Genomic DNA, 19,858 nt, shown 5'->3' with positions numbered 1-19,858 from the left:
GCCAGATTATTGCAGGGTTCCTCTATATGGGAAGGCAGAGCTCAGAGAGAGGTCTGCATTTCCCCATTTTCTCTTTCTTTCTTTCTTTCTTTCTTTCTTTCTTTCTTTCTTTCTTTCTTTCTTTCTTTCTTTCTTTCTTTCTTTCTTTCTTTCCTTCCTTCCTTCCTTCCTTCCTTCCTTCCTCTTTCTTTCTCTTCTCCTGTCGCTCCCTCTCTCTTTATTTTTTGTTTTTTTTCAAGGCAGGGTCTTATTATGTAGCTCTGGCCACTCTACAAATCACTATGTAACCAGACTGGCCTCAAACTTCAGGAGATCTGCCATATCTGTGCTGGAATTACAGGTGTGAGCCACCACACCCAGCTTCTTTCTTTGTGAAAAGAAAGTAGCTGGACAGGTCAGTGATGTGGCCAAGGTGGTGCGGCTTCCAAACCAACTAGAAATGACACACCTCACATTCCAGACTCTAGGCACAATATTATTTTCTCCATTTTTGGTGTCATTTATTCTCAGGAAGCATTGCATTTTTCTTTTTTATGTACTTATAGGTGACAAATTGATAGTGTTCTGGAAAGCATGAAAATATATGCAAATGTTTGAGAACTAAGTTTAGTTAAAACCAAATGGGACCCAGAACATGCTCAAAATGGACTCACCAGGAATGTCATTTTACATAAGCACATGATTAAAGGTTGTAATTTTTATAAACAGACGTGTGGGCTGTGAGGAAAGGAGCAAGGGAGTAGAGAAGATCCCTGGTGCTGTACCTGTCTTCTGTGTTTCTTGTGTGTGCAGCTTGACACAGTGAAGGTCAGGGGTGATGAGTGAAAATGGCCCGCGTCAAAATTATGGCAGAGGAAGCCAAACACAGTAGTTCTATGCTCAGAACATCATTAATTCTATACGCAACTCTATCTTATCCTTTTTGGGATGAGGGTTATAGGATCTCCTTATGTGCAAATCATATCCCTAATTCTTTCAGGAGATAAAGGGGGCTCTCAGGTCCTGAGACCTTCAACACAGCCTTTTAAGTAGGGTCACAGCCAGGTGTGGCATCAAGGAGAGCTTATTTCCTATTTATTTCTACTGTTAATTTTAATAGTGTCAGTCCCCTTGTCTGGACAGGCATAGTGACTACGTTGTGCTCCATGTGTGTGTAGAATGCAGTGTGCAAGAAACCCGTCACTCACTGCATGCCTTAAAAGTCTGCCTTTTCTTGCTAAGGAGATGTTCATCTTTGTCTACCCTACTCTAAGCTCCATGTTCACTAAGGCTTTTTTCTGCTTAGACACATGTGTATGTGAGGATGGCCTTGAACTCTTGGTCCTCCTAAGTGCTGGGGTTATGGGTATTCAAAGGCTAGGTGCATCAGAGGAGGCTCAGGCCTCACACTTGTCAGGTCAGCACTCTCTCTGCCGAGCTATAGCCCTAGTCCTGTGCTGTTTAATTCTCTTTGTGGAACCAGACATGGAGGCTGATTTCAAAAGCGGGGTGAGTTAGCTTATAATTAACCAGCCCAGTGACAGTGCACCCCTCATCCACTTGTGATTTCATGTCCCTTGCTGATTCTGCCTCAGTCGGCCTTGATTATTGCACTGATAGGATCAGGAGTGTAAGCAGCTAACCCTAAAGTGGTTTGGGGCTAAATAAATAGCATTATCTGTAAGCGACATCAAATACCCTTGGCAGAGGCAACTCAGCATGGGCAGCACAGGTGAAGCACATGGTGGTTCATCCCCAGTGTTGATCTCAAGCTCTGTGAGCCACATGCCTTGCAGAAACAGCTTGGAACCTGAGCCTGTTCCTGGCTCCAAGTAGAACAACTTGGGTTTGTGGAGAAACAGAAGTGCATTTTAGCATGCTAGGGAGATTTTCATTCTCCAGTCATAAGAGTTATGGATGGAACCGTCTGAGATAGCTGCCCTCTGGCTGGATCCTGGGCTATCAGCCGAGTGGAAACAAAAAGGAGTGGTGACTTTGGGTGAGTCTTGTTTCTCTGAAACTCCTAATAGTCAGCATGCGTTGGGTATTGACCCCATGTAAAGAGATAGGCTAATTGCCTTGGGGAAGTGGTGTTTTTTGGATGATAAAAACTACCTAATGATCAGCCTTGAAGTCATATAAGTAACACAATACAGGCAGAGGAGCACTTCCCTTGGGAGGTGATGCTTTCAAAACAGGGTTTTGGAAGACGGCTTAGGAATTTACTTTGGAAGAACATCACTTTATACCTCTCTTTTCCTGTTGAGCTCTTCTTCATTTTCAAGCTCTCTGTCCCATACTTTCCATTCATCCTTATCCATATGTGTTATTTGATTTCTTGTTAAGAACGTCCACTTTCCAACATGTCATATGGAGACGAAGGCATTGTGTTTAACTAGGAATAGTATTAGGTGTGTCTTTCTCTAAACAGTATCTTGATTTTCATTGCCATAATATGCCATCCTGTTCATACCTTTTTCCCACTTCAACATGGGTGTTCTGACTTGCCATTCACAATCCCTGTTTTCTTGATACACAGTGTAATTGTGGCAAGACCCTGGGGGGAGGTAATGCTGGGTTTCCTGGAGGTGAGTTTGCTGTGCTAACACTCCCTTGGTTTCTCCTCCCTTAGATGGGAAGCCTGTGTCTCTGTCTCCCCTGGAGTCCCAAGCTCACAGTCCCAGGTATACTGCCTCCAGCCAGCGGGAGCGGGAGAGCCTAGAGGTTCGTGTGCGAGAGGTGGAGGAGGAAAACCGTTCTCTGCGCAGGCAGCTCAGCCTGGCCCAGGGTCAGGTCCCTGTTCACCGCCGTGGGAACCACTCCAAGACCTACTCCATGGAAGAGGGAACAGGGGACAGTGAGAACCTGCGGGCTGGCATCGTGGCAGGCAACAGCTCTGAATGTGGGCAGCAGCCAGCTGTGGAGAAATGTGAGGTAAGGCATGGACTTTGGAAGAAGTGGTTACTCAGAACCTCTGCAGATGCCTCCTGAAAGCACAGCCAGGCCGTAGAAAGAGCTGGCTTTATTAATCCATTGCAAAACCAGATTGGTCCTAAACTTTGTTGAATGGTCACAAAGACTTTCAACCTCATTGTGTCTCAGTTTCTCCATCTGATAAACAGGGATAAGAAGGCCTACTCCACAGAAGCATAACTGATGTAACCTGCTTCTTTGTCTTTCCTTAAGAAATGCTCAGGTTTCCACACATTGCCTTCATCCTGGAACTTGGTTCTTTACACTGTAGTTTGAATGACCCACCCAGAGATAGAGCTCCATTAGGCAGTTAATTTCGCTCCCATTCCTTTTCTTCTCTCTGCAATTCAGAACTAGAATACTGTTGCCTATCAGAAGCCTCCCGTTGAGGTTTCATATATCAGTCCCATTTTCTTCCTGGAATGTACTCCCTTTCTTAGTGGATCTTCGAAATCTTGCAGTTCTTACCCATCATCCTGTAATCTACCTGCCAGATGCATCCTCCCTTTTTTTATGTGTATATATGCACTGAGAATATTCATGAACACATGTGTGCATGCACACACACACACTCATGTTCATTTTCTGCTTTTTCTGAGTTTTACTGTGCAGATAAGTTAGACGAGTGCTTGCTAGCAATAAGGGTGAATAAGAACTCAGCCTTGGTAGTTTTTGTTTTGAGTACTCGAGCACTCTTGGAACTCGTGGATGCCTCAGCAGTGAACATTCAAGGATGATTCTTGCATTATGGAGGTCATTAATGCTATGACTAATGCCCAAGGACACTTAGTGTGCTTCCAGTTACAGTAATTTGTATTCTATTTATATAAATACAGATACTGCTGACTGAGTTTTCTTATGCTGCCTCCTAGAACAAAGAATATTGGGCTTTATCCATCCCGAAATCACAGCTCATTTTAAGCCATAACATCTGCCCCATGAATGGATTTATTACTGATGCTGATAGTACCATCTGTATGCCACATTGAGTGGGGACTTATTAAATGATGGAGATGGACTTTTATAAAAATTTAGTATCAAGACAGGAGATCTCAGACAAGCAATTTTAAGGAGAGTTTCCTAGGATTTCCAGTGTAATGCAAGCCTGATTTGAGCATACCCTAGGGGGAGGGTGTCTAGAAGTTGGCTCTGTGATTAAATAAAAAATTACCCCAACAGAAGCAACTGTAAGAAAGATTATTTCGTTGGCTCCCAATCTCAGGTCATTGTGTATAACTGTGAAGAAATCAAGGTGGCAGGAACTTGATTCAGTTAGACACATTCATAGTCAAGAGCAGAGAGAATGTATGATTCATGTGTTCAACTGACTCTCTCCTTTTCACCTAGTTCATGAAATGGTACCCACCCAAATTCAAGATGGGTCTTTCCATATTCATTAAGAAAACCCCTCAGGAATTCAAACATGCCAACCAAATCCAGGCAGTTCTTCATTGAGATACCACAATTCTTTGTAGATCTTTTTTACAGAACTTAGGTTTGAGACGTCCTTAGCTATGTAGCTGCAAGGGAGCCAGAAAAACAGGAGTCTGTTCAAGGAAAATGAACTACTGCTTTGAAGCTATGTTACTGTTGTTACTAATGAATATTCTCTCTGCCCTATGTATCTTTCACAAACTTGATTGGGTGTGAAGAGTACTGTATACCAAAATGCCTACCCATGACACCTTATCCAATGTGTGGGAAGTTTGTGGGAGTAAAAACTCGTGAATGTGGGTATTTTAAAAAATCTGTCCATGTGATTGTGAGATATGAGGAACTATTCGGAAATCACTTCTGAAGGCATAACACCACTGTTTGAAACACAAAACACTGTACTGATTTAGATGTTTAAGTATGTTGACCCTTACTTTCCAGTATTTTGATTTGCACTTGAGAGTTAGTTGGATTCATTTGCTTTCCTTCTCTTTCTCTGTACCTACTGGTTACATTGCTTTTTAGACCTTCAAAATGTTCTTCTTGGAAGAACTATTCTGGATGCACTCGGTCCTTCTTAGACCTTTTGCACCTGTATGTGAAGGCTGTCATGTACTCAAAGTGACCTGCCTCTCTGCACATGGAACCAGGGCCTCTGCTGTAGCTGTATACCCATTAACAATGCATGTCCCATTGGTAAAGCCAAAGAGACAAACCAGAAATGTCAGTCACTGGGGTCAAAATAGAAGCTTCCCTTCATCTGACACTTTTTCATTATGAATGCTGAAGCTTGTTTGCCATCTCGTCAGAGAACAGGGCCATGTTTCCAAGGACAGTTCTGTAATCTGTGGTCATACTTAAACTTCTACTGAGTCTGACAAGTATTTTTGAAAACTACCATAATGACGTCCATGCTGTCAACAGAGCTTGCTGGTGACAGTACTATCAGCCCTTTCATTCCCTATGCCCTTTCATCCTCTCTAATTATGCAGCATTCAACCAGCCACTGGTTTTATTCCTGCATATTTCTGTTGCTCAAGCAATATAGTTTCAGTAGAGGAGGGATTCTGTGCACCTCAGAGCTGAATGATTTGCTTTCTTAAATATATAAAGAAAAATTCAAACCCTCATTTTGTAGAGGCAGTTGCTGAGGATATGAGGTTTTGAGTGATGTGCCCAACCATTAGTTTTTGCCTGCCTCCAATTATCAGAAAAATGCTTCGATTTTTTTTCCCTTCATAGGCAAAGCCCAGAGCAACTTCTTTAGGTTTCATGGAGCCTGCCATGCTCTGTCTCAAATACCAGCTAGCCCCGAGTGTCACAAGTCATGTATGTTGTAGGTAACATGTGGATTTGGTCTGGCCATTGCATTCCTTCTCTGCCCAGACATCTCCCTGCATACTTGTCCTTTGGGTGTGCTGGCTGCATGGGAATCAGATATCTTTGATTGCTGCCATCAGAGACCCCCTGGCCCACCTGGTCTAGCTTTCTTTTTCTTTCATAGGCACTGAGCCCATCATCTTTCAATCCATCTTACAGATTGCAGGCTGAAAGTCACCCCTTCATCCTCTAGTTGTCAGGAATGAATCCCCTTTCATAACTCTGATATTACCTTACCTGTAGGTATAGGTTGCAGAGATTGAAGATGTGCTAAGCCATGTGTTTTGGATGAAAGTTAGAGGTAGTAGGTTTCCTTAGGGTTTGGAGAAATAGCTCAGCGGTTAAGAGCAGTACCTGCTCCTCCTAAGATCCTGAGTTCAATTTCCAGCAACCAAGTGGTGGCTTACCACCATCTATAGTGAGATGTGGTGCCCTCTTCTGGACTGCCAGCATAGACGCAGGCATGACTCTCTCTATACATATCTTTAAAAAAGGTTCCGTAGGGGGGAAAACCTTAATGTTTATAAATTATATAAACATTTCTTACTTTTATTCTTTTAAGGTCCTATCCTTGAAGATGAACTAATATCTATATGAACCAAAAATTACATCATACTTTCCAATCTTAGTATTAATGCGGTGCTCAGGAAGTGCCACCTATGATGTTAGGTGTTGATAGGTATATTAGATGCTAATCCTGAGAGCTTAAGTATCACCAAAGCAGCAGTTAGAATTATGGAAAATTGTGCAGAGGAGATTACAGCCCCAAGGATTGGGTGTTATGTTACCAGCACATGAAGGGAAGGCTCACATCCAGAGCCGTGGTGATGCTAGTCCTGACAAGAGCGGGTAGAAGCTGACTCTCAGATGCCATTGGTGCCTCCTATTTCACACACTTAAACAGAAAGCAGAAGGAAAAGACACTGGGTTTGTTAGCTCTGGGAAGGTTATAGAACAAGTTGAGGCTGGGTTGCGAGTGAGTACAGGAACACCATCCTATCCTCCAGCCAGACATAGAGCCAAAGAAAAGTCTCAAGCCATCAGAAGGTCTCACAAATACAGACAAAGGTTTCGACTGAGGGCCTGTGGCCATGGAACTAGTGTTCAGGTCCAAGCTTTTGTTGCTGCTTCCTCTCAGCCACTGAGGTGTGTTTACTCCCCCACACTGAGAAATTTCAAACCTGGACTTTAGAGCAGTTATCATGCTTCCTGTCCCCTCCTTTCACTATTTTACCTCAGCTCTGAATCCTGTGTTCCCTTTGGTGCTAAAGTAATGTAAATGTTGCAGAACCCTTCCAAGAGTGTATCTTATGATGTTGATTTTCTCCTTTCTTAGGTAGCTACTCCCTGCTGCTCTGGCTCTAGAAGACGAATTTATTCATGATGGGAGGTGTATTGGGTGAAATTGAAGAGATTAGAAAATTATGTAAAATATTTTGATTATGTCTTTGATATGTCAGAGGTCACATATTTAAAAATTTGTAATTCAAAAGAGCCCAATTCTAGTGTTTTGTGCCTCCTCCCCCCCTTCTGGGATCCTTGTCTCCACATGCAAGTGCTTTCTCATTCATCCTTTTCATTATTAAAATGGTGGCTATCACACACACTGTCATCTTTCATTCTGAATCTTTTGGGTAAGTTATTATCTAGAGATAAGTGATGATAACTTCATTTTACAGGTGTAGAAATTAAGAAATGCATAAATTATCTTGCTGATGTAGCTGAAATGACCTGTCCACACACATCCACATCATTCTCCACTTCTTTACACACACACACACACACACACACACACACACACACACACACACACACACACCTTTCTTCTTAAGATTTAATTTTCTAGCCAGTCCTGTAGCTGCTTCAGAGGAAGGTGCAAGCTTCAGTTCTGGAGCAGGGGAGTAGCATTTAGGGAGCCATGACCCTCAGAACCTGGGGCAGTGGCACAAGGAGGCCCCAGCTCAGCCCTAGGAGTGAGGCGTGATCACCAGGTGAAGCAACAGCAGCGCTTTCCAGCAGTAGCTTCCAGAAACTATTGCAAAATGTTCCTCTGGGAAAAAGCACCTGTGTCCAAGCCAGCATCCACTGCCATTTCTTGGTGGGAGATACCCTGCTACTACATTGAGCCAGCTCCATCTACACCTCCAATGGGAGGATTGTCCACCAGAGCTGTAAAGCTCTAACGCTCTTGGAGAAACAGATGGAAGCAGATGCAGTAATCTACAACTAAAGGAACTGAGGGAGGAGAAATAATACGAACAATGGAGTTAAGTCCATGATGGGGAAACCCACAGAATCAGCTGACCCTACTTAATGAGAGATCACTCAGGTCTGACAAATGGGGAACCTGCATAAGACCAAACTAGGCTCCCTTAATATAGGTGACAATGGTGTGACTGGGACCATATATGAGGTCACTGGCAGTGGGTACAAGATCTAACACTAATGCACAAACTAACTTAGTGGAGCCCATTTTATATGGAGAGATGCCTTGCTCAGCCCAGACACAGGGGCATGGAGTGGGGGTGGAGAGATGCCTTTGTCCTGCCTCAATGAGATGATGGGACAGACTTAGTAGATTTCCTCGGGAGGCCTTAGCCTCTCAGTGGAGCACATTTGTGGAGAGGGGTAGTGGGGGGGGTGGGAACAGAGGAGGGAGGGCGAATTGGGATTGGAATATAAAAAATAAAAAAACTTTTAATTTTCTAGCAGAAGTACTTTCATTTTTCAGTGTGTATATGTGTGGGTGTGTATCTTTCTATTGCTGTGATAAAAAAATAAAACAAGTTAAAAAAAATAACAAGAAACACCACCATGACTGAAAGCACTTGGGAAGAAATGGGTTTGTTTTGTCTTATGGTTTTACATTACAGTCCATCACAGAAGCAGCTAGAGCTGTAACCCAAGCAGGGCAGGAAGCTGGAGTCAGAAATAGAGCAGAAGCTATGTAGGAGTCCTGCTTGCTACCTTATTATCCATGGCTTACTCAGCTTGTTTTATTGTGCTGTCCAAGACCATGAGCCTGGGGACCACACCACACATATACCCACAATAATCATTAATCAAGAAAATGACTCAAGGTTTACTCGTAGATCAATCTAATGGGGACATTTCCTTGATTGAGGTACCCTCTTCCAAGGATTCTAGCTTGTGTCAAGTTGACATAAAAGTATCTATCAGTGTATGGTGTATATAACTGTGTACATATTATGGTATTGCAAACCAGAAAGTAAAACTGAGATATTGCCAGGCAAAAATTTTTTTTAACTGAGGGCCATATTTTCAGTTTCAGTAGGGGAATAAAACCAGTGATCAATCAAAATAAAGGAACTTCTTTATAGCAATTACGGAAGTGATTAAAAGTGGAATTTTGCAGTTATTTTTATGATCATGGGATAGTTACATGTTATGGCGTTATGATGAGACAGTTAACATACCACTGAACATTTTATAGTCACTCAATACTCAGAACAATGGAAACAATTCATAATGTATATTTCACAACATTATTGAGGAAGAACCAGTCAAAAAATGTTGATGTCTTGCTAATGACATGCTCAAAGTCTAATGTTGTTTAACTAAAAAGAAAAATAGAGGCAGCTGCCCCTCTTAACAATATGTGTGAATGTATGTAAAATAGGAGATGGGTGTCTGCTGTCTTCCTGATTCTGTCTCCATATTATTTACTGTGGCAGGGTTTCTCAATTAACCCAGAACTTGAGGATTCAGCTAAGCTACCTTGGAGGAATTCCAGATCTCCACCTCCTTAGGTCTAGGATTTTAGGAAGTAGCCTCTCTTGCTGGGAATTTACACTGAGTTATCTCCCTGGCCCCTTAACAAAAGTATGGTGTACCCTAGATTCAGAACAGTTTTTAATTGGCAGGCAGGGTGAGGGGTTTCTTGTATACTTCAGAATGTCTCCATCCCTAGCTTTACCTACAAGATGTCAGTAACATTCCTACCCCCAATTACATCTCCTAGGTCTTAGATCTTGGTACTGTGTCAAGTTCTCCATGTAGAGACCACTGCCTTCCAACAGAATGTGTGAAGATCATGTACAATAGTCACTGTGTTTTAATTGCTTAAGAGATTCTGCAGAGGCACATGGTGTATGTTTTCAGGTGCTCTGTTCCACAGTTAAAATCCTAATTTCATGTACTAGTTACTTTTCTTGGCACTGTGACATAATACCTAATAAAAGGCATTTGAGAAAGAAAGCTTTATTTTGTCTCAGGACTTTAGAGGATCTAGTCCACCATGCTTTCAGACACATGTTTGTGAGAACAGATCATGGATGGGCCAGTGGGATATGGGGCATTTCCTTACACCTAATGAGCATCCAGGAAACAGAGAACTCAGACCAGAAACAGAGCTGGTTCATAACCCTTAAGTCAACCTTCCACACATCTACTTCCTCCATTTGAATACCACTCTGAAGCTTGCCCAGCTTTCTGAAGCAGTGCCACCAACTTGGGCTCAACCACCTAAACAAAGCAACCTTGTTCAGGATGGGAATGAGTCAGGTCACGATCAAACCATCTCCTTGCTCAAGTTTCCTACCTGTGATACAAAAATGAAATATTGTACTTGACTCAGTCAGCTGTGAGGTTTAAGTGTTATAAAGCATGTATGGCAGGAAGCACAAGACCTGGGATGTAGTCAGTTCTTGATTGATGTCAGCTCTCATTGTGCTTGCTATTAGTGTTGTGTCTTTCCCAGTCGTAAGAACAGGAGAACAGACCCTGCATGCCACCTGGACAATATAGTGTAGTTGACCCTGATGATTAAGTGTGGGACAGCCAGCCCTGAGTAAGTGATAGCACAAGGTGGGGGGCACTTGCCAGTGCAGTGCTGGAGAGCCTACCTGGTGGTGAGGACAAGGAACAGTTGTTAGGTTGACCAACTCTGCAACTCCCCAGGCTCAGAACCAGGGTTATGAGTTGGTGCACCCCAATATCCACCCATCTGTGATGTGCTGGAGCACGTGAAGGAGTTGGTCCTTCAGACCCAAAGATGTAGGCTTTCCATGACACAGGCAATAGCAGATATCCAAGAGGAGTTCCAGTGAGGGCCCTGCAGCAGTAGCATAACAGAAACCAGAAGTCTCGAACCAGACCAGTGACATTTCACAATGAACACTTGCAAATAAAGATAATATGGATAAAAGAGTTTGGTGCATGTCTCACTGTATCACACTACAACTTCTATGACAAGGTTTTTTTCCCCTATTTTTTTAATCTTCTAATTTTTCACAGAGAGGTTGCAAGGGTACAAGGTAGCTATAAAGGGATGAGGAAATGAATGGGATCCAGGTTCTTGATATTAAAGAGACAATGAATAAGAAAAAAATTAAAAAAGAGCCGGGCGGTGGTGGCACATGCCTTTAATCCCAGCACTCGGGAGGCAGAGGCAGGCGGATCTCTGTGAGTTTGAGGCTGGGCTGGACCGATAGCCTCCAAAACAATACAGAGAAACCCTGTCTCGTAAAAACCAAAAAAAAAAAAAAAGAAAGAAAGAAAGAAAGAAAGTTAAAAAAGAATCCTGTATATGCAAGCACATGACAATACACTTTCTGAGATAGTGATGTTCTGATTAAGCTTCTAGCTCTGGATGTGGGAGTGGTCAGAGTGAGTGAAGGTTATTGGGATCACAGAGGTTACAGGACTGGATTGAGGCTGATGAAGAGTTTATGGTTTGTGTCTGATGGATGTAGTTCTCATGGTAATACTAAGTGTGGTGGTGAAGAATTCCTGTTAGCCTGAAGCCATTGCACAAAGTGTATAGTGGAATGTGCAGGGTAGAAGAGGAGCACCAAGAAGGGGTTGCCCAAGATGGTGGGAACTTAAGAGGAGCTGTGATGTGATAGCATGGGCTTCCAAAAGAGCTATTGTGATGGCTGATTTTAGTTGTTAATTTCACACAATGTAGAATCATCTGGGAAAGAACTTTACGCATGTCTGTGAGGGATTGTATTAGTTGTGGTTGGTGTAAGAAGGCCTGCACACTGTAGGCAACACTGTTACCTTCGCTTCTTATTCTGGGCAGTATGAATATAGGAGGGCCAGAGAACTAGTGTACATGTATGAATGCATTGCTCTGTGTTCTTGACTTTGGATATAATGACTAGTTCTATCCAGCTCCTGCAGTCTTGTCTTCCCTCCAGTGATGGATATTAACTTGGACTTACGAGCCAACTAAACCCATTCTTCCTTTAATTGTAGTTGTTAGGGTATGTTATCATAGTAACAGCGAAAAAGATTGTCAAGCACCCATTCTTCAATTTATGGGTTAGGTGGCAGCAAGATCATCCTTCAGTAATGCTCGTAGGATACAATGTGTTGGAAATGGCTTTTAATAGATGTGTTTTGACTGAAGGAAGACTGTTCTTCAAGAGGAGGGACAAAATGGAAAGGAAGGGACCCTGCATTTTTCGACAGATCGTGATGTTTTATTCAAGTTGTTCTGCACTAGAGTATTCATTATTAGTCTTGGTTCAAACATGCCAAAAATAGAAGACCATATCTGTACAGTGCAGCAGATGAAAATGAAGTCGGTGACAAGGTGGAGACATGAAAACCAGCCCAAAGCAGGGATCTAGCTAACAGGGAGCACTCAAGTGCTCAGCTCCATCTTTGGTAAGAGAGAGATTCTCTTTCCCTCCCTTTGGTCCTCCTCCTGTTTCTTCCACTCCCACCTCCCCTCCTCTCTCCTCACCCTCACCCCATTTAAAATTAATTTTAAAAAAACTTGTTAAACTTAGGAAAGAGTCAACCTAGATTGCCCGCCTGACTGACAGCTTCAAGTGTATAAAGGGATATTTTTGTCACTTGTAATCCAGTTACAGAGCAGCACTGTACCTGCAGAATTCAATAATGAGTCATGAGGACTTGTATAAAGGCTCCAGAAAGCCACTTGCTTGAGGTAATGTGTTGCTGGGTTATATTTTTATATGGAATGCCCATGAGTGCTGGTAATGCATCTGTGAAATTCAAACTATTTAGGGGTACAGATCCTAGGGTATTAAGGAAATGCCCCCAACCAGGGGCAGGAAAAGCTGCAGATATGAAATAGAGATAGTTTAAAGGGGAAGCTGCAGTTGCTAGAAGGAACTGGACTGGAAGGACGAAGTTTCCAAACATATTGTACTTAAGTAATGTCATCTTGAGTGCTATTTGATAGACAAGTAACTTCTGCCTTTGTTGTTTCCTCTACTTGGCTTCATTCTCGCTGTATTCTAGTTTGTCTTTGGATTTCTTTCATTGCTCCCTTTTCAAATGAGAATGTTTACTGCACCATTTTATGTTAGCTGGGTCTGATTCATTTTCTGATTTCATAAATACTTGATTCTCAGAAGAGGCTTTCTAGACTCTTGAAGAATGGTGAAAATGTTAAGACTTACAGCAGTTTTAAAGATGAAATAAATCTATTTTACATTCTGACATGGCTGTGACCCCTTGAGGGCCAGAGGTGTAATTCTATGGTTTAAATATGAAGTGTGTTTAAGTGTCAGGTTGGCACATGGACTTCTAGTGGTTTATCTCCATCTTCTATTGGGCTGGACTCAGAGTCACTAGGAAGTACATCTCTGGGTGTATCTTTGAGGTCATTTTCAGAAAGAATTAAGCAAGAAGGGAAGATATACCTGCTGTGTGGGTCAAGCCACTCCATGGATTAGGTGTTCCACCTGAATGAATACAAGTTAGAAAAGGAAATCAGACAAGTGCTTTATGGTTCTCCAAGACACATGCAATCAGCTTCATGTTCTCTCTACTTAAACCATGAGCCAAAACACATATTTTTATGGGAGTTGCTTTAGTCGGGCATTTTAGCATAGCCACCAAACATAACTGATAATTGTGCCTTATGTTGCAGTTATTGGCTGGCCCTGAAGCTTTCCCAGAGCCACCTGGGGTTCAAGACATGGTCAAGATTCATGTTTGTGGTTAATGCCTCCAACAGCTTAAATGAGATGACTGGTTATGCCCATCTCAATTCCGCTCTAATTCCTAGAATGGTATCCCAGATGGAGCCCTAATCTGCTCCTTGGTTCCTTTGGCTTGCTCTCATGTTGACTTTACCATTCTAAGCCATTTCAGCAGAGCAGCTCATACTCTGAAGCATAACTTGTCAGTCTGGAAGCTCTGACTGCTGGTCCATGGGGGCACATTTCATTCTCTTTTGCCAGTTGTCATTGTCTCCTGGCTTGGGACAGGGGACTCATTGTTTACCTATTTGAGCCAATAACCATTGTAACCATCTCTAAACTGTAATTGAAAAGAGTCTTAATGGTCTCCAAATGATGATAGCCTCATAAACCAATTAAAAAGACTTTAAGAAAATCATCTCAAGTTATTTTCCATGGCTGTAGGCAGTGCCCTTTGTTTACTTTGATTCCAACAAGAAATTGGGGTGGTTTTTCCCTCCTGTAGACCTAAAAGACAGGAAGGCCTGCTTCTTTCTGTATGATAGTTCATTCTCTGTTCCTTTTCTCTCAGACCATCCACGTGGCCATTGTCTGTGCAGGATACAATGCCAGCAGAGATGTTGTCACCCTGGTCAAGTCTGTCCTCTTTCACAGGTAAGAACAGTGTTTGCTCACACTCTTCTGTCTTTGTATGTCCCTGATCACCTTGCATGTTGACCTGGAGAAGGCATGTAAGAGCATGCCGTGAAAATGTAACTTTTGCCCAAGATATAAGGAAGGATATCACATTAAAAACGTTTAATAGCAGGGATTTGGCATCACTTCAGAACTATAGGAGCTTCCAAGGACATCACAAGTTAGATACTTCAGTTTCTGCTACCCCACACTCTCCAACTGTTTTTCTGTATTCCTGTTGGCACACTATGTTATGATCTGTATTACATCCCACCTAAAATTTCTATTCAAAGTCCTAACCTTTCATATTTTGAAATAAGACTATTTGTAGATAAAGTTTAAAAATGAGAAAATTAAAGTAGCACACTATGGTGAACCCTAATTCAATATGACTAGTGGTAAAAAACATAAGACTAGGAAAGATACATTGAGAAGAAAGACTGTGAAAATACCTAACTCAGGAACTTGACCTCACATACTCAGGCTTCCATCTTCTAGAACTGTGACAAAATGAATTTCTGTTTGTAGCTAGCCAGTCTGTTTTAGTTTGCTGTGGCACCTTGAATATTATAAAAATAGTACCCCAGGTTGATGTGCCCCCTTTCTGGGTACCTCTGTCTTTTAGAAATCCTTCTTTATGTTAGTCTAAAGGTGCTATCTGGTATATCTTGTGAATCTTCATGAGATCAGTTAGAAATTTGCTTCTCTCACATTGCGAAGTGGAGATAACCTCTTAGTTGTCATTTCTATGCTGCTGCTTTCTCATAGAGCTTTCTGTCTTCCCTTGTATGCTGAAGTTTTTTACCCATACTTACTCATGGGCACAGCCAGAACTGAGTATGCAATTCCAGCCAACATCCTTCTTTGCCCTGTTCTGACTTCTCATCAGGGATTTGGATAAAGTTCATCAATATTGCAACCTATAATACAGGCAGACACGTATAAGAGATGGAATCAGGATACTTGACATTCTCAGCAGAAGGAACACTGTTGAAAAGAAGTTCTCAGTTCTTCTGAGTAGAGAGTACAGAAGAGTTCCTTGAATTTACCACTCAGACCTACCAACACTGCAAGAATCTGGATATATCTTTTCTCTCACCTTCTGCCTCAGTCTCCCTAGCATCCCTTCTCTCTGTGGCACCTTGCAACTCTTAGTCTTGGAGATAGTTCAGTTCCTCTGTTTCTTCTACTTCTGTCTCAGGCCCACTGGTCTCTCCATCATATATCCTGCTTCTCTGTCAACTCACTCCTTCTCCAGTCCCAAGCCATTAGTTACCTTCTTATCTTATACGATTTCCCACAATCACTATCCATCACAGGAAGCTTGCAACTCTCTGTGTGTATAAGCTCCTAGTCTATAGCCCACAATACCCTGCTTACCTTTTTATCAAACTTATTATGTTGCCCTCTGTGTATCTGTCTATGATTCCTTGTGCAACAGAATACAGGCGTTTTGATGACAGAAACCATGTGTTATTTCTCACATATTTAGAAAACTATTAATCAGTAAGTGTTCATTGGTTTAGCAAGGGCTCTTGGAGGAGCTCTTCAGTAAGGACTTGAAGATGCATATTTATAAGTAGTTACCGAAGATACAAATGTAGATTTAGTTCACATTCACATTCATGCTATTGTTGCACCAAGAGGCCTTCAGCAAGTTACTTTAACTTTTTGTTGCTCTGTTAACTTGTGCTGTGGATCAGGTCACTCTCAAGCTGACTTTATCTGTAGTAACTTTTATTCATTACTGAACCCAGTGGCATGTCTCTTGTGTTGGTCCCATTATATAGCTGGCGTCAATTCACCTGTGCACAAAACATCACATTTCTTACCTTCCACCATTATGGACTGCGTGGAGAATGTGAGTAACAAAGGAAAATATAACAGTATCAGTTAGCAACAGGGGCTGGCAACTCTTTCTACCCCTCTTGGGCCTTTAAAGGTATGATTTCTGTTGTATAGTGTAAGAGGTTATAGGAATGTCAGGTGCAAATTGAGTCTTCTCATGTGAAGTCAAGTGTCTTTTCTATATGACCATACTCGCTGTGCAGTTTCTGACATTCCCACACTCACATTGTTGCTTTTAACCAGACGCTATGGAGACTGAGCCTGAGTCAGATAGGAGATTCTCAGCCATTATTCCTTGTCTCCAGGATAATAGAGTTCCTCCCTGTTGGAGTCCAAAAGCCCATTCTTTCAGGAAAGGCTGTTTGTATGATTAAACACAATCATTTTTTTCTGTGTCTCTCAATCTTGATAAAATTTTAAATCTTTGCTGTTGTTTTTGAGCAAAAGTATCCTTACTGTTGCTTTAGCTATAAATCACATAGACTGGTAGTTCTTGAAATTGTAAGAATCCAATGGAGAATAAACTTTTACTCCAACTGTTTGTGAAGCACAAAGATGTTCAATTTTAAAATAACCGTTTTATTAGCAGCTGTGGAAGGCATATCATCCTTCCATAGAGGAAAGCACATCCAGAAAGAGCTTGTTACTAGTGTGTGTAATGAGGATGAAGACTGCACTGTGGCAATGTGTACTGAATCCCTCCCTCACCTTGAAGTGTGAAGTCTCCATAAAGGTGTAGCATTTACCTTGATGTATGGCCTATCATTTATCGTCATCAAGATGTTTCTTCTGTTCAAATTGGATCTTGATCAACTTTGATGGTATCCCAAGTTTTTATTCTCTTGTAGAAACAAAGGCAAACCCCTACCCCAACATAACACATATCCTGGTTTCCATTCTGAGGTCAACATATCCTTGAAGTGCACGGACTGATTTATCTCAGAAGTTTTTTTTCTATTGTCCAATGTCTTTCTGTGGTTGTTTTCCTTTCTCATTAGCAGTAAGAAACTTTAAAGTTAGTAAAGTATTATGTAATCTGTTTGGGGGTTCTTGATTGCCCCTAACTATTTATAGAGCATTTCCTTTAAAGCGTGATTAGATCTCAACAGCTAATAGCCATTACCTCTAATAGGTATGCAATAACAGAATCAGCACTTTGAGAGTTCAGAGCAGTTGTCCATTGAAATCCTAAAAATGTGTGTATTGTATGGTGTACATATTTTAATTTCCCCAATTCTGCAAATTCTCTATTTAGTTCTGTATCCCATATTTTGATTGGACCCTTTGGTGCTTTGGAGACTTCCTTCTTGAGTTCTTTGTGAATTTTGAAGATCAGCCCTCTGTCAGATGTGGGGTTAGTCAATATTTTTTCCCATTCTGTGGGCTGTCTTTTTGTCTTGCTGACTGTGTCCTCTGCCTTAAAGAAGCTTCTCAGTTTCAGGAGGTCCCATTTATTGTCAATCTTACTGTCTGAGCTACTAGAGTTATGTTCAGGAAGCAGTCTCCTGTACCAATTAGTTAAAGGGTGCCTCCCACTTTCTCTTCTAACAGGGTCAGTGTGGTGGATTTATGTTGAGGTCCTTGATCCATTTGGACTTAAGTTTTGTGCATGGCGATAGACATAGATCTATCTGCATTCTTCTACATGCCAGTATCCAGTTATGCCAGCACCATTTGTTGAAGATGCTTTCTTTTTTTTCCATTGTATGTTTTTACCTTCTTTATGGAAAATCATATGTTCATACATGTATGGGTTAATATCAGGGTGTTCAATTCAATTCTATTGGTCTGCCTGTCTTTTTTTGTGCCAATACCAAGCTGTTTTCAGGACTACAGCTCTATAATAGAGCTTGAAGTCAGGGATGGCAATGCTTCCAGATGTTGCTTTGTTGAATAAGGTTGTTTCAGCTATCCTGGGTCTTTATTTTTTTTTCATACAAAATTGATTATTGTTCTTTCAAGGTCTGTAAAGAAATGTGTTTGGATTTTAATGGAGATTGCATTGAATCTGTATATTGCTTTCGGTAAGATTGCCATTTTTAGTATGTTGATCCTACATATCCAAGAACATGGGAGATCTTTCCATTTTCTGAGGGCTTCTTTAATTTATTTCTTTAAAGACTCAAAGTTCTTGAGATACAGGTCTTTCACTTGTCTGATTAGCATTACCCCAACCTATTTTATGTTGTTGTGGCAATTGTAAAGGGTGATGCTTCTCTGATTTCTTTCTCAGCCCTTTTATCATCTGTATATAGTAGGACTACTAATTTTCTTGAGTTGATCTTGTATCCTGCCACTTTGCTGAAGGTGTTAATCAGCTGCAGGAGTTCCCTGGGGGAGTTTTTTGGGTCACTTATGTAAACTATCATATCATCTGTAAATAGTGAAAGTTTGACCTCTTCCTTTCCAATTTGTATCCCCTTGATCTCATTTTGTTGTCATATTGCTCTAGTTAGAACTTCAAGTACAATATTGAAGAGATATGGAGAGAATGGACAGCCTTTTCTTGTTCCTGATTTTAGAAGAATTGCCTTTAGTTTCTGTCCATTTAGTTTGATGTTGGCTGTTGGTTTGGTGTATATAGCTTTTATTATGTTGAGGTAAGTTCCTGTTATCACAGATGTCTCCAAGACCTTTATCATGAAGGGGTGTTGGATTTTGTCAAAGGATTTTTCAGCGTCCAATGAGATGGTCACGTGATTTTTGTTTCTCAGCATGTTTATATGGTGGATTACATTGATGGATTTTGTATATTGACATCCCTGCATGCCTGGGATGAAGCCTACTTGTTCATAGTGGCTAAATTTTCAGATGTGTTCTTGGATCCGATTTGCCAGTATTTTATTGAGTAATTTTGGGTGGCTAAATTTTCAGATGTGTTGTTGGATCCGATTTGCCAGTATTTTTTTTTTGGATTTTTTTTTTGTTTTTTTACGAGACAGGGTTTCTCTGTATTGTTTTGGAGGCTATCCGTCCAGCCCAGCCTCGAACTCACAGAGATCCACCTGCCTCTGCCTCCTGAGTGCTGGATTTGCCAGTATTTTATTGAGTAATTTTGCACCAATGTTCATGAGGCATATTGGTTTGAAGTTCTCTTTCTTAGTTGTGTCTTTGTTTGGCTTGGGTATCAAGGTTATTGAAGCCTCGTAGAAAGACTTTGGCAAAGACCATTCTGCTTGTATTACGTGGAATAATTTGAGAAGAATTGGTATAAGCTGTTCTTTAAATTTCTGGTAGAATTCTGCACTGAGGTCATCTGGACCTCTGCTTTTTTTAGTTCGGAGACTTTTGATGACAGCTTTTGTTTCCTTAGAGGTTATATGTTTATTTTTAAATTGGTTATCTTGATTTAATTTTGGCAAGTGATATCTATCCAGAAAATTGTCCATTTCCTTTAGGTTTTCAAATTGTGGGGAGTACAGGTTTTCAAAGTATGACCTGATGATTCTCTGAATTTCCTCAGAGTCTGTTGTTATGTCCCCCTTTTCTGATTTTGTTAATTTTCATGTTCACAGTCTGTCTTCTGGTAAGTTTGGATAAAGGTTTTCCTATCTTCTTGATTTTCTTAAAGAACCAACTCTTCATCACATTGATTTTTTTTTGTATTGTTTTTCTAGTCTCTGCTCTATTGATTTCACCCCTCA

The 19,858-nt window shown here is 41.3% G+C and overlaps 1 protein-coding gene across 4 annotated transcripts in view; it reads left to right on the top strand.

Annotated features, from left to right (window-relative positions):
- The window catches only part of Large1 (LARGE xylosyl- and glucuronyltransferase 1), a 459,671-nt gene that overhangs the window by 187,024 nt on the left and 252,789 nt on the right, over positions 1-19,858 (top strand). For all 4 annotated transcript variants that reach the window (XM_040734825.1, XM_040734828.1, XM_040734827.1 and 1 more), the window contains 2 exons: positions 2,612-2,913; positions 14,263-14,345. In XM_040734825.1, coding sequence (XP_040590759.1) covers positions 2,612-2,913; positions 14,263-14,345 — 385 coding nt within the window. The remainder of the gene's footprint in view (positions 1-2,611; positions 2,914-14,262; positions 14,346-19,858) is intronic.

The sequence above is a fragment of the Mesocricetus auratus genome, unplaced genomic scaffold, assembly GCF_017639785.1.
Source record: "Mesocricetus auratus isolate SY011 unplaced genomic scaffold, BCM_Maur_2.0 Super-Scaffold_100041, whole genome shotgun sequence".
NCBI classification, from domain to species: Eukaryota; Metazoa; Chordata; class Mammalia; order Rodentia; family Cricetidae; genus Mesocricetus; species Mesocricetus auratus.
The sequence above is the reverse complement of the archived record's forward strand: the minus strand, read 5'-3'. Positions and strand labels throughout refer to the sequence as shown.